Genomic DNA, 18,453 nt, shown 5'->3' with positions numbered 1-18,453 from the left:
ATGGGCACGGCCTTGTTTGTCCTTCCATGGCCGCGAGAGGGTTTCAGTGGATCATCAACTCGCCCATATGTGAAAGCCCAGCGACACACCTCCAAATACCACATTCCCGGGTCTGTGACAGCTCAACATACATATGCTTCGGCTATTCGCTCTACTTGAACAAGTAAGTGTGTGTGTGTTACACAGTGTTGTACAATTTCGTCGAAAGAGAGTCTGAAAGAAAGTGAAAAAGACACTGGACTTAAACTTTATGTTAATTAATTATTATATAAAACATACCCAAATAATGTTAATGCATGGACCACATGCAACTACTCGCACGCTTAATAGATTCACTAAACTCGATCTTTACAAGTGGGAAATTATTAATGTTACTAATGATGTTAATAGTAGTATAACAATACCAAAATTAGGATCTGAAAAAGAAAAAGCAAAAAAAAAAGCATATAATCATATTTCATATGACGTAACGTATATAGCAGGTAGAGATAGTTAGAACTTAGAACTAATTTTTAGGAGCAATATCAGTTAACTTGGTTCTTTTGAATGTCTCCATATATATATAGTAAAGTATTATATTGTAAACTATTTCGTACTACTAAAGATATATATATATATATATATATATATATATATATAAACGTCATCGTATGCATCGTTTAGTTAATATTAATATAACTAAAAGCGTACATAATTTGTTTTATCCGTTGCAAGGTGGTCCGATCCACCGTCGGCCGACACATGTCCTCAGTTTTGCAATGATTTTACATATATATATATATATAGCTGGTAATATTTACCCAACCTGACTTAGGTTTTTCGGGAAAACAAATAAAATATATAATATAATTGCCAAAATATCATACCTTCTAGAACACCTCTCCAAAATCATATAAATAAAATGTAATTTAAATTCTACTATAATCTTTACATTACTTACTAGATACATATACATATATAATGCATCCGACGCATAAAAAAATTGATTGAAAGAATCTAGTCTATAAAAACATAAAATACATAAATTTAATCACTTTTTAAAAATAGAAAACTCATAGAACCTAACATGGTTATTTGATGCAAAAGATAGTTGAGTTCTATGTAATCAATTTGTCTATATTGAATTTCGAAAGTGTGATGAAACATACACTAAATTAAAAAAATATATATGACTATATTCACTTTACTAATTTATTTTTATTTGAAAGTTTATAAATTTGACAAACTTTGTATCTCGTGATATAAAAAGACTAATTCTAAATCTTATATAACTATGAATAGAAACTCAAAAAAATTAGACAAAAGAGAGATAAATTACGTACGTAGAAATAAAGGATCGTTATCTGTATAATTCACATGATGAACACTAATTAAAGAGGACAGCATTTTCTTTTAAAATAGTATAAGAGATGGAGGTGTGCCAAATTTATTTCATCTTATATGCTTTTTAAAAGAAAGCAAAGTAGTATTATTAACAAGCTATACCTATTTATAGGCTCTTCAATTTTGGCAAGCAGACTACTAATTATAGACCACACGACGTGCTCTTATACATATGGTCCACAAGTTCCGTATTATTGTTTGTTTAAATAACTCTAATTATAGTTCTTATCTCTTCAAACTATATGTGATGTGACTAATCATTTACTAAATCATCAAACAAATATATAGAAAATAACTTATGGTTAAATACCGGTCAAACAAATTTTACATAAAGTTGATTCGCTTGAATTTGATCCCAAGTGCGAACAGAAACCAAAGATATACTTATGTAATTCGTATATATAGTAGCAGATCGAGGGAAGCAAGAGCAGAGCTTTGCCGAATCCCTTTAATGAAGCAAACAAAACAAAAAACTTATGAACACGATATGAAACCTCCATGAAATATGTAATTTTAGCAGTTTGAGAAGTTAGAATTAGTCTTAGACCAAACTCCAAATCACCTTTTCCTGTTTAATGTTAAGAATGTTTTCACCTTTTACTTATCATTACCCGAGCAAACGAAACGCCAAGTATATGACTTATCAATTTCTCGAAGGCAAATGTCGGTCTAGAGAACAAAAAAGGAAAAAAAGAAGAAGTGAAACACCAAAATGAAATGAGTTGGATATGAATGCATATATGCACCTTACAAATTAAACGAAATTAGGAAGTGGAATAATTACGAGTACTATAGTCTATACAAACATCAATAATTTCAAACGTTTAAACCTTAAGGGTTTACGAGAAATTAATTAGTTGAACATTAATTTTTTTTTTTTTAAAACGAGACATTAGCTCGACCTGCCACATTGTCTCCCCAGTCCAGTGAGGCTTAAGTGACCTAGACCTCTCTCATTGGTTGTATGACACGTCATCACCATCATCTATTACCAAACATAGATAATCCTTAAGTCATGTCTACTTACTTAGTGCATATATATAAAGCCAATTTAACTACACAAATCTCGGTCAGAACGAATATTTTCAGATTTATACATTATGTAAAAAGCCTCTCCTTTAATTTTCTTTTTGTGCCATATAGTTGGCCAACTACATATTTTCGTTACAAAATTTTCAGAATCAATCATTTGTTAAAACTTATATATATCTCATACTACTGAAACCACCCAAAACAAAAAGAAGCCGAGATTTCTCCTCTGCTTTTTATAAGATTTGATGGCGGGTGATAATCCTTGGTTCCAAAATCCAATCCCTCGATATCAGAACTATAACTTTGGGAGCAGCTCATCTCATGATCGTCATGGCTTAGAGGTGGAGGATCAACAGCAAGAAGAAAACATGATGATGATAAAAGAACAAGACAGGCTACTTCCGATAGCAAACGTTGGAAGGATCATGAAGAACATTCTCCCACCAAACGCAAAGATCTCTAAAGAAGCCAAAGAGACTATGCAAGAATGTGTCTCCGAGTTCATAAGCTTCGTCACCGGGGAAGCATCCGATAAATGCCACAAGGAGAAGAGAAAGACCGTCAATGGAGACGATATCTGTTGGGCCATGGCAAATCTAGGGTTTGATGATTACGCCGGGCAGCTTAAGAAGTACTTACATCGTTACCGAGTTATTGAAGGTGAGAAAGCTAATCATCACAGCAAAGGAGGTCCTAATAAATCCTCGCCAGATAATTAATTGATCTATCTCTTTAGCTTCTTTGATTGATTGGTTTGCTAATTTCCCCATTTTTATGTGTCATCTTCGTTTAACTCGATCCGACCAGCTTTTTTTTTTTTTAATCAATTTTGTTTTGTTTTGTTAAAGAGCTTCTTCTATCAGTTCACAACTTCACATATAGCTCTAACTAAGCGATCTACTACATATATAAATAAATATATTAGATTGTATAACATGTCCGTACCTATGTGGTTAATTTGAGGCAGTGGATCAAACAAATTCTGTGTTCGGATATATTGCTAATTATTGTGGTCTTTTAGTTCAAAAGTTGAGATCCATGTGTGTATGAATGAACAATTATTATCGAGCTAGATAGGTTTTCTTCTCTACATTCTAGTTTGTTGATCTCTTCTAGCTCTTGGTCAGATGTGAGATATATAATTACCATGCGCTTTGTATCCTCTATACTATAATCCCTCTACAGTACGAAAATTAAGTTGTCATTTCTACTTTGTGGAATTGCTTATTCATTAAAGCAATTATTATTATTTTTTCGACAAAAAAGGTGAAAGTAGTCGACTTTTCAGTATTTGTATTATTGAAAGTCGTCACTATAATTGGCATTTGCATATAGTAGATTATTAGCAGTTTAGCACTAGTTAATCAGCACTAAATTGCAATTCCGTACACATATGATATATATAAATTTACTACTTCGATATTGTTATACTAAAACTCTATGTCGATTATAGATTTACTATTTCGGGGATTCGCTTTCTGAACAGTAAACAGTACTCCAAAAATAAAGAAAATTAAAACAATTGGTTAAATCGATTAGTTAAGCTCTCTAGTGGTCCAGACCAGCTAGTTCTCACTGGTTCTTTTATTGATTTTTAATAACCCTAGATCCCTGGACCATCCAAATAAAGAAAGCTTTACATAAATACTCTCGTATGATCTGACTCACACTAGGAACGTATGCTTTTCTCCATATTTAAATTTGACCATTAAACTTTTATTAATACCCATTTCAACTGTTGGCTGATCAAGCAAATATGTCACGGCTACGGCTTCTCAAATTAAATAATAGAATATATGTATGTATCTGTTAATAGTTATATCGAATGATCTTATGTTAAATGTTCTTAATAGTATTAGTTACAATAAATCACAAATTAAGGTTCTTATCTATTAGCTTACAATAAATCACAAATTAATGTTCCAATGTTCAAAATAGTGTAACGAAATTTGAATAGTTGTTTGCTCGAATTTGTGTCTCGTAAAAATATACAAGCAAATTAACTTCTTCCTTTCTTTTTATCAAAGTAAAACTAATTACAGTTGAATGTAATTAATGTATTTTGACATTACAAACCGAGAGAGTGCATTTTGTTTTATCACCTGGATATATATGAATATCATTTTTATCTACCTGGTGATGGATATATACACAAAAGGAGTGGATAAGATGTGGGTTGTACGTCTTTGATCTCCCACAGGTGAGAAAGCGCAACTCGAGTTCCAAGAGTTTTAAAAGCGTGGCTACTTTCTCTTTAAAGTTCGTTAAACGATATGAGATCTCACATTCTTTTTTCTGTCAAGTGCTCATATATATACGATATTGATAACGAAGACATGCATGCACACTAATTCGCCTTAAAAAAAAATGACTCACGTAAATAAAGGACAATAATTAGAGTTGTATGTGAATTTCGAGTTGTACGTGGACTAAGATGTATAAAATGAGATCATCATGTTGTGGACTAATTAAAATGTATTAAATGAGATCATTATGTTGTGGATCGACTAATTAGATGTATTAAATGAGATCATTTTTTATTTTAAGGTATGACTGGCTGTTTTTGAGTATTAATGGGATTGAGAGAGGAAAATATTAGAAGTAGATGTGTAGTATTTAATGTTTACATGATGCACATAATTTTCTCTATAATGCATGCAGTACTCACTCACTCCATTGTTTACTTTTATTTCTTTTAGCTATCGTGATGCAATTATTATAAGTTGGGAAGAATAAATATAAAAACGTTTGAAGAAGAGCGACCAATTATAGGCACATAGTAATCCTAAATAACGACTAAATTATTCCTCAAATAAAACAAACCAAAGGATTCTAATACATTACATGTTATTTGAATACGAAAAAAAATGAAAAGAAAAATATTTGAATACGGTAATAATATGTATACTAGTATTTATTTCCTGTTGTTACACTTCTACTCATAACATTATCCTAGGCGATCCGATCTTCTTTCTCATGTCAGATTAAAGAGATAAACGTACTTTTAGTTTGACCATCTTAATATTATGCTTTCGAGTTTGACCCAAAAAAAACGTAGTTTTAGTAACAACAAGAAAACGTCGTCTTGTCAAGGCCGGCGTCAAAGTTTCATATTCCGGCAGATCGGAGAGCGTATTCTTGCACCAGCGCTGCAAACAGAGACTGCCTCTCCAGCAAACGAGCCGGGCTATCGAACTCTTTCGCTTTCCCTGTTCAAAATTTTCATATTTCATCATCCTAAAAAGTGAAGAAACCAACAAAAAGACAAAACCCTTAAGTTGAGTTTTGTTTTGTTTGACTTACCAGCGTCTATGACCAGGACTCGATCACCGTCCATCACTGTAGGAATCCGGTGGGCGATGCTGATAATGGTGCAGGACTCGAAGTCTTCCCTAATGATCTTCTGGATCACGGAGTCCGTTTGTGAATCAACGGATGCAGTTGCTTCGTCTAGGAACAGAAGTCTGCTCCGTTTCAGCATTACCCTCCCTAAACATAAAAGCTGCCTCTGCCCTACGCTCCAGTTCTCCCCATTATCAACCACTGTTCCAATCAATCAATCAATCAATCAATAACTCTGTCTTATTATATTATTCCTAATCCTAGGTACTATATATATATATATATATATAAAGACACCAAACTCACCCAAAGAATCGAGTTTCTCAGGCTTGCTAGCAACAACATCCTTGAGTTGGCATCTTTCAAGGCTCTGAAATTAGAAAGAAAATGAAAAAAAAACATGATGATGCAATGGTATATGGAATAAAAATTGGTTGTAGCTTAGAAGATATATCATAGCTTAATAATATCATCATCACCTTCCAGATTTCGTCGTCAGAGTATTGCTCTGTTGGGTCGATGTTGCTCCTCACGGTTCCTTCAAAGAGGACAGGTTCTTGCGGAATGATTCCGAATCTTGACCTGAGATCATGCAGCCCTATTGTGGTGATATCAATCCCGTCTATGATTATCTTCCCTCCTGACGGTTCTACAAGCCTGAACAAGACCTGTATCAAAGTCGATTTCCCGCTTCCCGTTCGTCCAACCACACCAACCTTCTCTCCTCCTTTGATGTCTAGAGTGATTCCCTTGAGCACAAGTGGCGTGTTCGGTCTGTAGCGCACCTGCAGTTGTTTACACACACACACACACACACACACACACACATCCTTCACATGTTTGAACACTTAAGACGATGAGTTTTTAATCACAAAGAGCTGTTTGGTTTGTATAACTCACCTTGAGGTCTTGCAGATGAACATTGCCATGGAAGGGCCAATCCGAAGGTGGAAGGTTTTCTTTGCGCTCCCACTCGGATTCAGATGGAATGTCAGTGAACTGTTTGATCCTTTCCACAGAAACCATCTTGTTCTCAACAAAGCAGCTCATGTATATAGCCCAGAACAGAACCGAGTTCAGGGACAGACCGTACGAAAGGGACAGTCCTACATTCTCTGCATCACACCAAAACAATATCCATGATTGACAACACAACACTGTTTTCAACTACTCAAAATTTGGAGTTTAAGTAGTGATCCCCCTACCTGGTCTGATAACGTTGCTGGGTAACAATACCATACACAGAGCCGAGATGCAGAGCACCCAGCTTCCAATAAGCTCTAGCCGAAACCCGAGCCATTCGTTGGAGCCATTGTTGTGGAAGTCCATCCTGAGATTGGCGTTGACACGCTTCACGTTTTCTTGCATAAACAACTCCTGCTTCCTGAATGATCGGATCGTCATCACTCCAGCTATACTTTCTGAGAAATGGTGGATGATGGGAGCCTTAGTGATCGAGTCCAGGCGTGTTAATTCACGGGAAGAAGCGAGGTAATAGTTCTGAAGATCAAAAGCAAAGTGACTTTTAAGAACATTATACATTCTAAAGAAAAAAAAAACATCAGAAAATGGAATCAAAAGAGATGCCTACCCGGTACCAGATGTTAAGCCATCCAAGGGGAATCACAAAGAATGCAGTTGGCCAAGCGTACTGGCAAGTAACTATGAAAATGCTCAGAAGAGTGGTGTACATTGAGGCCACAAGCCCGAGCATAAACGGAATGAGGATATCGATATTGGTCTGATCAGTAGATGCCTGCAACGTTCGAAAGAGAAAACCCTTTAACATATCTGCTTAAATCTGATGTAAGCGGCAAGAAAAGGGTTGGAAAAGTTTGTCTCACCCGGCTGAGAATTCTTCCGGATGGCGTGGTGTCGAAGAACGACATTGGAGCGTGTAAGATACTGTTTAGAATCTGTCGGAAAAATATCTGAGCAGTCTTGAGTCCCAGGTGAGTGACGTAATACGACCTGAGGCTCACCAGAACGATGGAAACAAGTGCAATAATGACGTATACACGAATGAAAACGGAAGCGTCAAATGAAATCGCATTCTTGGCTGATGTTTCGTATGCAAGCCAGTAATCGCTGGCCATTAGGGAACCCTGCCACGTCAAAGAGAAGAACACCACAAGCACAACGCCCCACCAGCCATAGGCCTCTGTGCAGTATTGTTTGTAAACTCTCAGGCTGACCTGTCCGATTTCCCTTTCCTCTTCTTTGATAAGCTTGGAGCCATCTTCTACGGCGTGAGAGCCAAGAAATGACTTGACATGCTCATCGTTTTGATCACTTAAGCGGGGAGACTCCATGGACGTTCTCGGAGAGCTTGCATGGGGAGATGTTGGTGTTCTTGGGGATGTTGCGATTGTTGCTGCTGCTGCTGCAGAGTCTGCACCGGCATCAACTAGCTCCATTGATGTCTCATGCGCAGCCACAAGTTCCCCAAAATCCAACCCGGAGTTGACTAATTCCTCATATCTTCCGGACTCAACAATCCTCCCCTCCCGCATCACCTGAAAGTCCATTTCGTAAGAACAATTAGCTCGAGTGTTTGGATTTCGATAAGATAAAAAGTATGAATCATTATTGTACCAAGATGCAGTCGACGTTGTGCAAGAAATCCACTTGATGTGTTACGAGCAATATGGTCTTGCCTTTCAGAGCTCCTCTTACACAATTCTATACAAAAACATCACAATATAACAAGAATCAAAACTTAGTGTTGCCTTTTAAAAAGGGAATAATAACAGACACATCATATGATAGAGTTTCTCTGTACCTTGAATATATCAGAACCGGTATGAGCATCCACGGCGCTAAAAACATCGTCGAGCAAGTATACATCGCATTCCTGGTAGACCGCACGTGCGAGCTGTATACGCTGCTTCTGCCCTCCACTGAGGTTGATTCCGCGTTCCCCAATCTCAGTCTGATCGCCAAACTCCATCATTTGCAGGTCTTTGTCAAGGCAACAGACATTGACAACTTCGTCGTACTTGTCTCTAACCATTGGAAGACCAAACAAGATGTTGTCTTGAACAGTCCCGTTTTCGATCCATGATGTCTGCCCTACATAACCTGTGCTCCCACAAACCCTCACCTAGAAATAATAAACCAATCAATCAAATGTTCTCCGAGTGTTTGTTCTCTAAATCTACAAATTACATAAGCAAAAAAGTCGCACATGGCCGGAGATTCTGTGCATTTCGCCAAGAACAGAAGCTAACAGAGAAGATTTCCCTGAACCAACGGTTCCAACTATAGCGGTGAGCTCTCCTTTCTTAACCTTAAAGTTGATATCACTGAGAGCAGGTTCGTTGTCCTCATCATCCCAACTAAAGCTTCCATCTCTAACCTCCACGGCAGTAGTATCATCACAGCCCAAGGATCTCTCCACAGCATCTTCCGAAAGCTCTCTGCTCATCATGTACGAGTCCAGTCTTCCCAGAGAGATCATTGCCTGCGAGAGAGATATCATAGACTGAGGGAAGGTTCTGATGGGTTCTTGCAGGATCTTGAAAATGGTTGTGGTGGTGAAGACAGTCCCAGCGTCAAGCTTGACACCCAAGGCAAGAGCGGTGGCGAAGGTGAGGGCAGAGATAAGCACTGGCGTGCTCCAGAGGACAATGATGTTGCCGGCTATGGAGTAGAGAAACTTGGATAGCCAACCAAACTCCATGTCCCTAAATTTGAGGATCCTCTTGTTGAAATGATTCTCCCAAGCCTGGAACTTAATGACTCGCATATAATTGAGCATCTCGTTGGTGGCCTTCATCCTAGAATCTCTGTTTCCCATCAGACTGAACTGGTAGCTGTTGTTTCTCTTGGTTCCGAGGAGGATGAAGACGAAGACTCCAGTCAACCCAATGACCGCCGTCACAACAGACGCGCCTAAGCTTCCGTAGAGGAGCACAAGCGCCACAGTCACTTGCAAAGGCATGAGCCAGATTGCGTGGAGCTGAAGCATCATGTCAGAGAGCTGCTGTGCGTCTACGGCCATGTAATTCACGATTTGGCCAACGCCGTGGTTCTGACGCGCGGAGCCGGTGAGATTTAAACCTTTCTTGTAGAGTGCAGTGATCAGAGTAGACCTTATGAGCATCCCAAACTTCTGAGACTCGAAATTGAACTGATGCGTCGTCAAGACCTCGACGAATTTGGCAAGGAGGAGGATGAGGACGAGGTAATAACCCTGCCACGGCGAGGATCTCTTGCCGGAGGTGAAATCGACGAAGCTCTGGATGAGAACGGGGCCAACGTACATGACGCCGAGACGGACGATGGCGAGAATGGCGGTGTAGAGGATCTCCTTCCAGAAACAACGGATGAGAGTGGTACGCACAGGGTGGCTCGAGTTCTCCGAGGGGTTGGGCCAACAGGACTCGAAGAGAAGGGCGAGCCTCTCTGCCTTGTGCTCCGGAGAGAGCGTCGGAACTTGTTGGAGCGTCAACGGGGATTTGTAGCCTTTGGTGAGTAGAGGATTCATCCATAACCAGAACGTTTTGGAGAAAGCAGAGGCTGATGCGTAGGGAGAGACGTTGTTGGACTTATCCAAAGCGGCTTCGTCCGTAGGAGGAGGACTGTCGGACTCGGCAGTGGCGATGCCGGTGGTCCCTCCGACGGAGGCGACGAGCAGGAAGGCGGTTAACGGGAGGGAGAAGAAGGAAGCGACGTCTTCTTCTCTGAGTCTGAGGAGAGTGACGGCGGCGTCGGAGGAGATGAAACGGAGAATGGCGGAGACGGAGAAGAGAGAAGTGAGGAAGAAACTCGAAATCCAATAGATTCTGAGGGATAAAGGATGACTGAGAGAAGCGAATCTCTTCTCGTGGATGAGGATGACGGCGATGACGACGTGCGTGACGGAGTGGATAAGCCAAAAGAGAGGGTCGGTGAGGAGGCTCCATGGTCCCTGAGACGGAGAGCGTGGCTTCCTAGTGAAGGCCAAAACGCAGAGCACGACGGAGCAAAACGACAAGAGAAGGGTGGCTACGAGCGTCGTTTTGAACCACGCGGTTGTTGTTGTGGTTGCACGGTGTCCGAGAAGAGGTTTTTTAATCTGGGCGTTGATTCCGGAAGAGGAAGAAGAAGAAGAAGAAAATAGCTTGAGAAGAGCGAAGCAGAGGAGGAAGAGGAGGAGGAGAAGATCAACGGCGGAGAAGAGAGCGCGTTGAGGGCATGGAGAGAGCAAAACAAATCTTAGCCATTGGATTGCAACTGGGAGTGACGATGTCGGTTCTAATACGGCCGAGGATGAACAAGATAGCTCGGAGAGCCACGAAGAAGAAGAAAGCCACCACATTTTCCCAGGACAGAGAGAGGGAGAAGCAGAGAAAAATCCTTTTGATTTTAGTATAAAATTATAGACGTTTTGTTTATTATTCACATAAAAGCTAATGTTTGTGTGACGACGACTAAAAAAAATTAAAGAAGCTTTGTACTTTGTAGTCGTCCACAAAATTGAAGTTTCGGAAAGAAATCAAAAAAGCATTATTAAAAACAAACAAAAACTGCTGCCAGGACTTTTATCATTACTGACCTGACGATTAGTTTTTTTTTTTTTCTTTGGTAATGATAGCAACTCCGCATCCAATTTTTTTTTTCCTTCTTTTTAATATTGTTTATTTTTGGAAAATGAAAATCAACTACAGGTTCAATATTATTACTATTACCATTACTACAATTTTACAACTTTGAATGAAAAGACAAATTCCATTGGGATAGAATTACGTACATGTACTAGCCTAGCTAGTACTCTTAAAAAGTCTTGTCCTTCTAATATTTGGTTGAGAAAAATCTGAGTTAAAGACAGATTTTTTTGATTAAACAAATAAAGAAAAGTTACACTTGGCTACATCCTCCCTCTTAAGTAGTACTTTATATAATAACAAAAGGCAAAAACAAATAAAGTATGGAAAATTAGAGGTGCAACTCGTGCGTGCAAGACTTGTCTTTCATCTAGTATTAAACAAGATATATTTATAAACCAAAAAGTCTCATTGTTTAATTAGTTAACCTTTGTCTTTTAACTCCGAGTATGAGGTAGTAGATGGGTCAATAAGTACGACTGCTCGAGCAAATTATTGGACCCAAGCAAAGCAATCAAACCCATGCATATGACCCTTCTTCTTTTTTTCTTTGGACAAACTCATGACCCTTCTTATATAATGGAATGCTGCAGATTACAAAAAAAAAAAAAAAAAAAAAAAGCACATGTTGTATATCATATACAGATATACTTTAAAAGAGTTGTTGTAATAATATGTAAAAGGAATTTATAAGAAAAAAAGTAAAAAGTAAAACAGTAGCTACAGTACTAAAAAGTGTATTAAAAAGTTAATTGCCTAGGAAAGAACAACTAACTATAGCTCCAGTACTAAAAAGTGTATACCCTCATGTTTATTGTAAGAAGGAACAACTATATAGCTCTGCAGTCCTGAAAGTAGCTGCTGTGATCTTTGCTTACGTAAGGGTGAAAAATCAGTTTTCGAATAAGAGAGAGAGAGAGAGAGAGTGTCTTAATATCATCACATCAATATTATTCTGCAGGTTACTTTGGCTTCCTTCCTCCTCCTATCCATGCAAATTCTGTTTTCCAATTCCTTTTTTTTCTCTCCTTGTTTACGTGAACAATCTACATATATATAAGTCACTGAAAAACGATCAACATAGTCATAGAATTTAAGTACGGCATGTTACCTGTGGCTGTATTATTAGTATTTTTTTTTTATAAAGTCAACACACCTTTACCTTTACATGATCTGAGATCCGATCAGAGCCATCGGAAAATGACATATATATATATATATATATATTCATAAAGCTCAATATCAATTGTATTGTTGTTGTTCATTTTTTTATTTTTATTTTTTAAATTGTTTGTTGTTGTAACCACTAAATTATTTTTTAAATTGTTGTTGTTGTAAATCTTTTTTTGCTTCCATCACGTGGCTTATAATATGCATTTATTATTGCGTCCGTTCACTAAAATCTGACGAACTTTCATTCTTTCCGCATATTAACTTTATGTTATTGTGTCCGGCTATAGTATTTTGTTTGTTTGTGTAGAAACTAGGTTTCCACAATAAATTTGTTTTAGGAGGGAAACAAATTCAATAGAGTTATATCTCTAGAAAACAGATCTAAGCCTTCGAATTAAAGTAAAGAAGTAGAACTCAAAGGAATTAGGGTTTATTGCTAAGAACAAAAGGAGAACTCAATTATCGTATTTTATTCTGGATATCTTACAATGGAGAAATCCCCCCTTCTTTATACACGCCCTAAGATTACAATATATATTCACTTTCCTTATCAGCCGAAGTGAGATATGGAAAGCTGCCTCATTGCTTCATTCGGCCGCCGTGCCGAAGTGGAAGTCGGCTCCTTCTTCTTCAAGGTGACACTTTGGCCGAACTGACTTCTTGTTGACCTAATCAAGCCCTTAACCGATTTCCCGGTTAACTAATCAATTAGTATTTCTGGTTTAGCTCGGTATGTCGGGGGTGCTGAATCCCGTACCAACAATTAGTCCCCCCTCAGTTCCGAATATTCGAGATTTAATTCGAATATTTCGAACTATAGGAAGAGAATATCCGATCTAATTCATAAAAACTTAATTGATTTTACCCGGATTCTCGCGTCATTTCGCCGCGAATTGTCCGGACGACACGTGTCGTTTACATCACATCAGTTAGCCCGGAATTCGAAGAGTCGCATAGGTCATAATTGCTCTGCGTAGGGTTGCCACCCGCTCGACTCAATAAATACGCCTCCCCTTTCGTCATTTCTCATTTTCTGTCAGCAACGAAAGGTAATCTACTCCGATCTCTCTCCTATTTATTTTGTTAGTCCCGATTTTCTTCCGCACTCTCCGAACTCAGAATATGGCAAACACATCGGAACCCATCTCTTCGCCAGAAGTCGAGGGTGAACAGCTAATTCGTCGATCTTCCAGGCGGAAAACTCTCGACCCAGATCGTACCACACAGATCGGCGAGTCGAGTAGATCGGCTTCCGAAGTCCCACCACGCCTTGTTCGCTGTTCTGCAGGAACTTCATCTTCACAAGTATTACCGCCGCCATCAATTCGTCCTAAAGAGGAAAGCACCGAACTGACTCAAGACGTACTGTCACAAGAGGAAGATCGGTTTGTTCCCTTAGGACTCTTGATCGAAGATATCGATCCCTTATTTGACCATAAAGGGCAGATTGGTGGTGAAAAGAGTTTGAGTTCGTCCAAAACCGTGAACGACATGCTTAACTCATGCGGTTTATTCAACAGCGAAGTCACAATTCTGATTCCTCGAGAGGACCAACGCCCTTGGAACCCTCCGGAAGGGTACATATGTCTATACGAATGTTACTTTACCGAATGTGGCCTCCTATTCCCAATCCCTGCGTTGATATCGCTCTACGCCCAAAGATGCAGGATAGCGATCTGCCAATTCGTCCCCGGAGCTATTTGCAATTTTATGGCTGCCCTCACTGTAGCAGCCGAAGTCGGGGTTAATATTGGAGTTCAATGTTTCGAACAGCTATCCAATTTTAAATTGTCAAAGAGTTTACACCGCTGGGAAGTGAATATGAGGCCGGCGCACAATTTTCTTGTCGGTAAAAGAGTGAGCAAATTCCAGAAGTGGATGAACCGCTACTTCTATGTCCGCGTCGATCAGTACTCACTCGCTAACCCATTGGGTGTTCATCGGAGAGTGTGGAATGAAAATCCTGGTAGACTTTATATTTTCAGCACGTTTTAATTGACTTCGGCACCTCTAACCAGTTTTAACTTTGTCGTGTCATGTTTCCAGATCGTCCATTCTGCGCGACGCGGCTAGCTCCAAACTACCATCCCGTCAGAGACGCTCTATTAATCGGAAACAATCGTCAGTGGGAGTTCATCACCCGTATCCGTGTTGAAACAGCGATGGGCAAACCCAGGACGACGTTCCCAAGTTTTGCTAGGTCGCTAGGACGAACTGCGGAACCTACCGGGGCACGTGTCCTTGAATCGGACAATCTCCAGATAGTTCGCCGTGACACTCAGGCTGCCATTGAAGCTGATATCGACCCATCTCAAAGTCGAACTGAAATCGATCCCATCCCAGACAAGACCGAAGTTGATCCTACTCAGGATCCTGGAGAAAATGTCAACACAATCGATGTCGCGGAAGAAGATATTCTCCCTTTGGCCCTAGAGAATGCCAATCTTTCGACCGAGGAACAAGATGTCCCGCAAGTTGAAGCTGGTTCCAAAAGAAGGAAAAAGAAAAAGAGGCAAACCGGAAAAAATCCAGTCGCTGAGCCACAACCGGTAGTGAACCGTAAACGCTCAGCGGAAGAAGCTGGACTGGAATCTGCCGATCGATTTCGCCTGGGAAGGAGAAATGATAAAACAGATCGCTTTTCCTATCATTACTTCGGCGACTATCCTCTGGTGACCAATCGTGAAGCCTCGGGCGAGCTCTTCCGAACCCTGAAGACCTCCAGTCGAATCCTTCCGTCGGCGGACGATCTTGAATTTAAACAGGCGTTCCTCGATGTAGCTGAGTGCCACCTAATGGTATGCTTTATCATTTCGTTTAATTTGCTTGAAATTTCCACGGGTGAACTGACATACGTTCTTCGGGTTTACAGACTGCCGCCAAGATGAACACGCTGAATCAATTATACGATATGCGTGCCAAATCCAGTAAGAAATCTGGATTGGAGCTCGAAAAGGTGAAAGAATGCGCAGAGCAAATCCGGATTGCCAGCGACGCCAAGGATGCAAGGATCAAAGAGCTCGAGGCGCTTGTTGCCGAAAAAGACGGTATCATTGCCAGCTCCGAGCTGAAGATTAATGAACTGAACTCCCAAGCGCTTACTCTCGAAGAAGAGAAGAACGAACTGCAGGAATCATGCGACGGGTTAAAGGTTCAGCTCAACTTTGAAGTCAAGAGACTCCGGCGAGATCGTTGGGAGAAGGTGGAGCGAACAACAATGAAAGCGCAGACTCGACTGGATAAGGTTAAGGCCTATCTACTCGAACAGGAGAAACTTCGTCCCCTGGAGGATCTGCTAAACCAAGCTTCCGGGATACAGGAAACGGTACAATATTTGGTCGAAAATGGGGCCATCATCCCGCCGGAGCAAATCAAGGAGATTGACGAGAAAAAGGCCGAAGCTGAGGAGACTGTCAAGGCGATCGATGTCCTTGATCTGAATGAAAAAGATCTCAACATGTCCCCGGATCAACTTGGCTATGGATTTCCCCCCCCCCGGAACGACGGCTCCAGAGTCCGTCCAGCATCCGCACGGTTCCAATGCCGATAGCTTTCAGGCCGATTTGACCGGTGCTTATGATACTTAGCTACGATTTTCGTTTCCTTCTCTTCTTTTTCTTTTGTTGTTAATCCCACGGGTTTGAGTACCCTTGTAAAACATTGCCGACTTGCTCGGCCCATTTTCTCTTTTAATTACCGAAATTTTCATCTCATCATAAAAGGAAAAACTGATGAATTCGCATTCTTACCATTTTGCACGGAAAGTTGCCATTTTTTTCAAAAAAGGGAATTTTCCTCCCAATACCCGTATAAATCTATCCGGCGCTGCCTACGGGTTAAACATCCCAAGAAGAACTCTCAATCAAGACAATGTCAGGCTCGGTTAGCAGCGTGGAATCCCCGCTAGTTGGTAACGATGTGCCGACGTTCTCGAATGCCGAAGCTATCGAACGGGGGATGGCGTATTACCCGAACATCCGTGCTCCCTGGATGTTGATGTTCCACGTCAAACCGGAAGAAAGGCGCGAACTGGAAGAATTTCTCCATGAGGTGGAAGATCGCCATACGGAATATCGCGATCGTCTTGCCGCGTCAGAACAAGTACAGCGAGATCTGCTACTCAAACTCGAGATGCTGGAATCTCACCCAAAGGATTGGATTAGGAACGGGTTTGACAAGATAGCTGCTTTCCCGCCATGTCTTGTTGCGTACTGCGACGAATGCCGAAGGGAATCAGATCGGAGATCGACGCAAATGGACCCTGTCTTGATTGGTGACTTCATTCCCGGCAACGTTAAACCGTTCTACATTAACCGGCGTGCAACCGGTGCTGAACTTGCCAAGGCCGACGCCTTTTTCCGTCAGGTAGCCACTACCCTCTTTTCCTTTTTGCTTTCCTTCTGAGCGATCGAAATTTGTCTTCTTCGTACTAGCCCGTTGTTGATTTTGCGTTTGCAGATTGAAGGAACGCACCAAGAGCTGACTCAAGATCTTCAGTACTTTCATATGAAGAAGGGCAGGATCGATCGACGGCTGAGGACTCTGGAATCCGAGATCGCTCTACTCAAGGGGAAAAGGAAAAGAACTAATGACCTGCTCGATGAATCCGAACAGAAAGCCAGAGCATTGGAGACTCGTCCCGAGGAATGGGAAAAGACTGGGTTGCAACTACTATGGCCGATGCCGAAGCGACTCAAGACGAGCGTTCGCGAGATTGCTGAAATGGCGCACCAGTTCGGAATTAAGATGTTCCGTTTGATAATAAGATACAACTGCAATATAGCAGGCGAACTTGAACTTTGCTCGTTGTAAAATCTCAATAAAACTTTTTCAGTAATAATAAGAGATTTATTTTGCTACTTTATTTCCTAAAATATGCCAGAAGCGAGACGTCTCCCGGCTTACATCGGGCAATCTTAATTAAGTGACGGTAGACAAAATCGATTAGAGCCTCAGAAGCAGTCTTTGAATTTTAAACGAAGTGTGTTTGATTGGAGAGCGAGATACTGGGCTCGGCTTATCTCCTTTTATTTTAGTTCGGTGGCCGGAGTGCGAAATTATTCTCTGGGTTCGGCTTACCACACCGTCCGAACTAAAAGTTGAGTGCGAAATAAATACTCTGGGTTCGGCTTACCCCAACAATTAAGAGATTGGGCGCGGAATAAACGCTCTGGGTCCGGCTTATCCCAATGATTGAAGGTTCGGGTGCGAAATAACGACTCTGGGTCCGGCTTATCCCGAAAAACAGTAGGTAGTTATACCAGCTGATCACCTGGCCAGGGTGTCAACAAGGGGTGAGTTCGGTAGAAACTAGTAGATACTTAGCCGGGCTAAGGTATACGTATGAGTTTTTTTTTTTTTTTTTTTTTTTCTTTTTTTTGGAAAAAATTCCCTTTTTACGTTTTGGAAATCATGAACGTGCTTTTTATTAAATGCGCTGCGCGGTCTTTGAGAATTATTCTCGGGACCTCGCGAAAATCACGCTGCACTCTGATCGGTGGATTCAGCGGCGGTTACTTCCCGTAATTCTGTATAAATAGGATTGAGAGTTTGGGAGTTCATTCTAACTTCCACAACTTTCCAAAATATTGAGAGAAAAAGATGGTGACTACTCGATCTGCATGGCTAAGACGGGCTCTGGAAAGGTTAACCGCTTCGTCGAGTGATTCCAACCGAACTGAATCATCGGATGACTCCTCCGCCCAAGAGGGCGTAGAGACTTTCCAAGTACGCACACCTGCCCCACCTGTCGATATGGCGGGTGTAGAAGGGAGCCTTGTGTGCCAAGAACTCCGAAGGTATCGGGCTCGCCGCTATAGGTTGGGGGCTCACCTTATGGCGAGACGTCGTAGACTGTCCGAAGTCTGTCGGCTATACCGTTTGGACGGGACTATCCGAGTCCTGCACGAATTAATCGCCGAAGGTTTCTTCTTGG

General features: G+C 40.7%; 3 protein-coding genes across 3 annotated transcripts; 2 read left to right on the top strand and 1 right to left on the bottom strand.

The window, feature by feature from the left end:
* Nucleotides 1-2,454: 2,454 nt before the first annotated feature.
* On the top strand, nucleotides 2,455-3,395 carry LOC104783368 (nuclear transcription factor Y subunit B-5-like). The gene has a single exon (XM_010508517.2). The coding sequence runs from the start codon at nucleotides 2,661-2,663 to the stop codon at nucleotides 3,132-3,134; it is 474 nt and encodes a 157-aa protein (XP_010506819.1). The 5' UTR covers nucleotides 2,455-2,660; the 3' UTR covers nucleotides 3,135-3,395.
* Nucleotides 3,396-5,195: 1,800 nt separating this feature from the next.
* LOC104783367 (ABC transporter C family member 4) lies at nucleotides 5,196-11,342 on the bottom strand. Its single transcript, XM_010508516.3, has 11 exons — nucleotides 8,945-11,342; nucleotides 8,540-8,860; nucleotides 8,353-8,439; nucleotides 7,602-8,273; nucleotides 7,349-7,513; nucleotides 6,963-7,257; nucleotides 6,658-6,872; nucleotides 6,237-6,542; nucleotides 6,064-6,127; nucleotides 5,719-5,958; nucleotides 5,196-5,624 (listed from the first exon to the last, which is right to left on the bottom strand). Exons 1-11 carry the CDS (start codon nucleotides 11,057-11,059, stop codon nucleotides 5,524-5,526), a joined length of 4,581 nt encoding a protein of 1,526 aa, XP_010506818.1. The 5' UTR covers nucleotides 11,060-11,342; the 3' UTR covers nucleotides 5,196-5,523.
* A 2,298-nt stretch (nucleotides 11,343-13,640) lies between these two features.
* On the top strand, nucleotides 13,641-16,068 carry LOC109132571 (meiosis-specific protein ASY2-like). The gene is made up of 3 exons (XM_019244277.2): nucleotides 13,641-14,484; nucleotides 14,565-15,316; nucleotides 15,391-16,068. Exons 1-3 carry the CDS (start codon nucleotides 13,641-13,643, stop codon nucleotides 16,066-16,068), a joined length of 2,274 nt encoding a protein of 757 aa, XP_019099822.2.
* Nucleotides 16,069-18,453: the final 2,385 nt, after the last annotated feature.

Source organism: Camelina sativa, chromosome 4 (genome assembly GCF_030686135.1).
Source record: "Camelina sativa cultivar CO46 ecotype springtype chromosome 4, ASM3068613v1".
Taxonomy (NCBI): Eukaryota; Viridiplantae; Streptophyta; class Magnoliopsida; order Brassicales; family Brassicaceae; genus Camelina; species Camelina sativa.
This window is presented reverse-complemented; position numbering and strand designations above follow the sequence as displayed.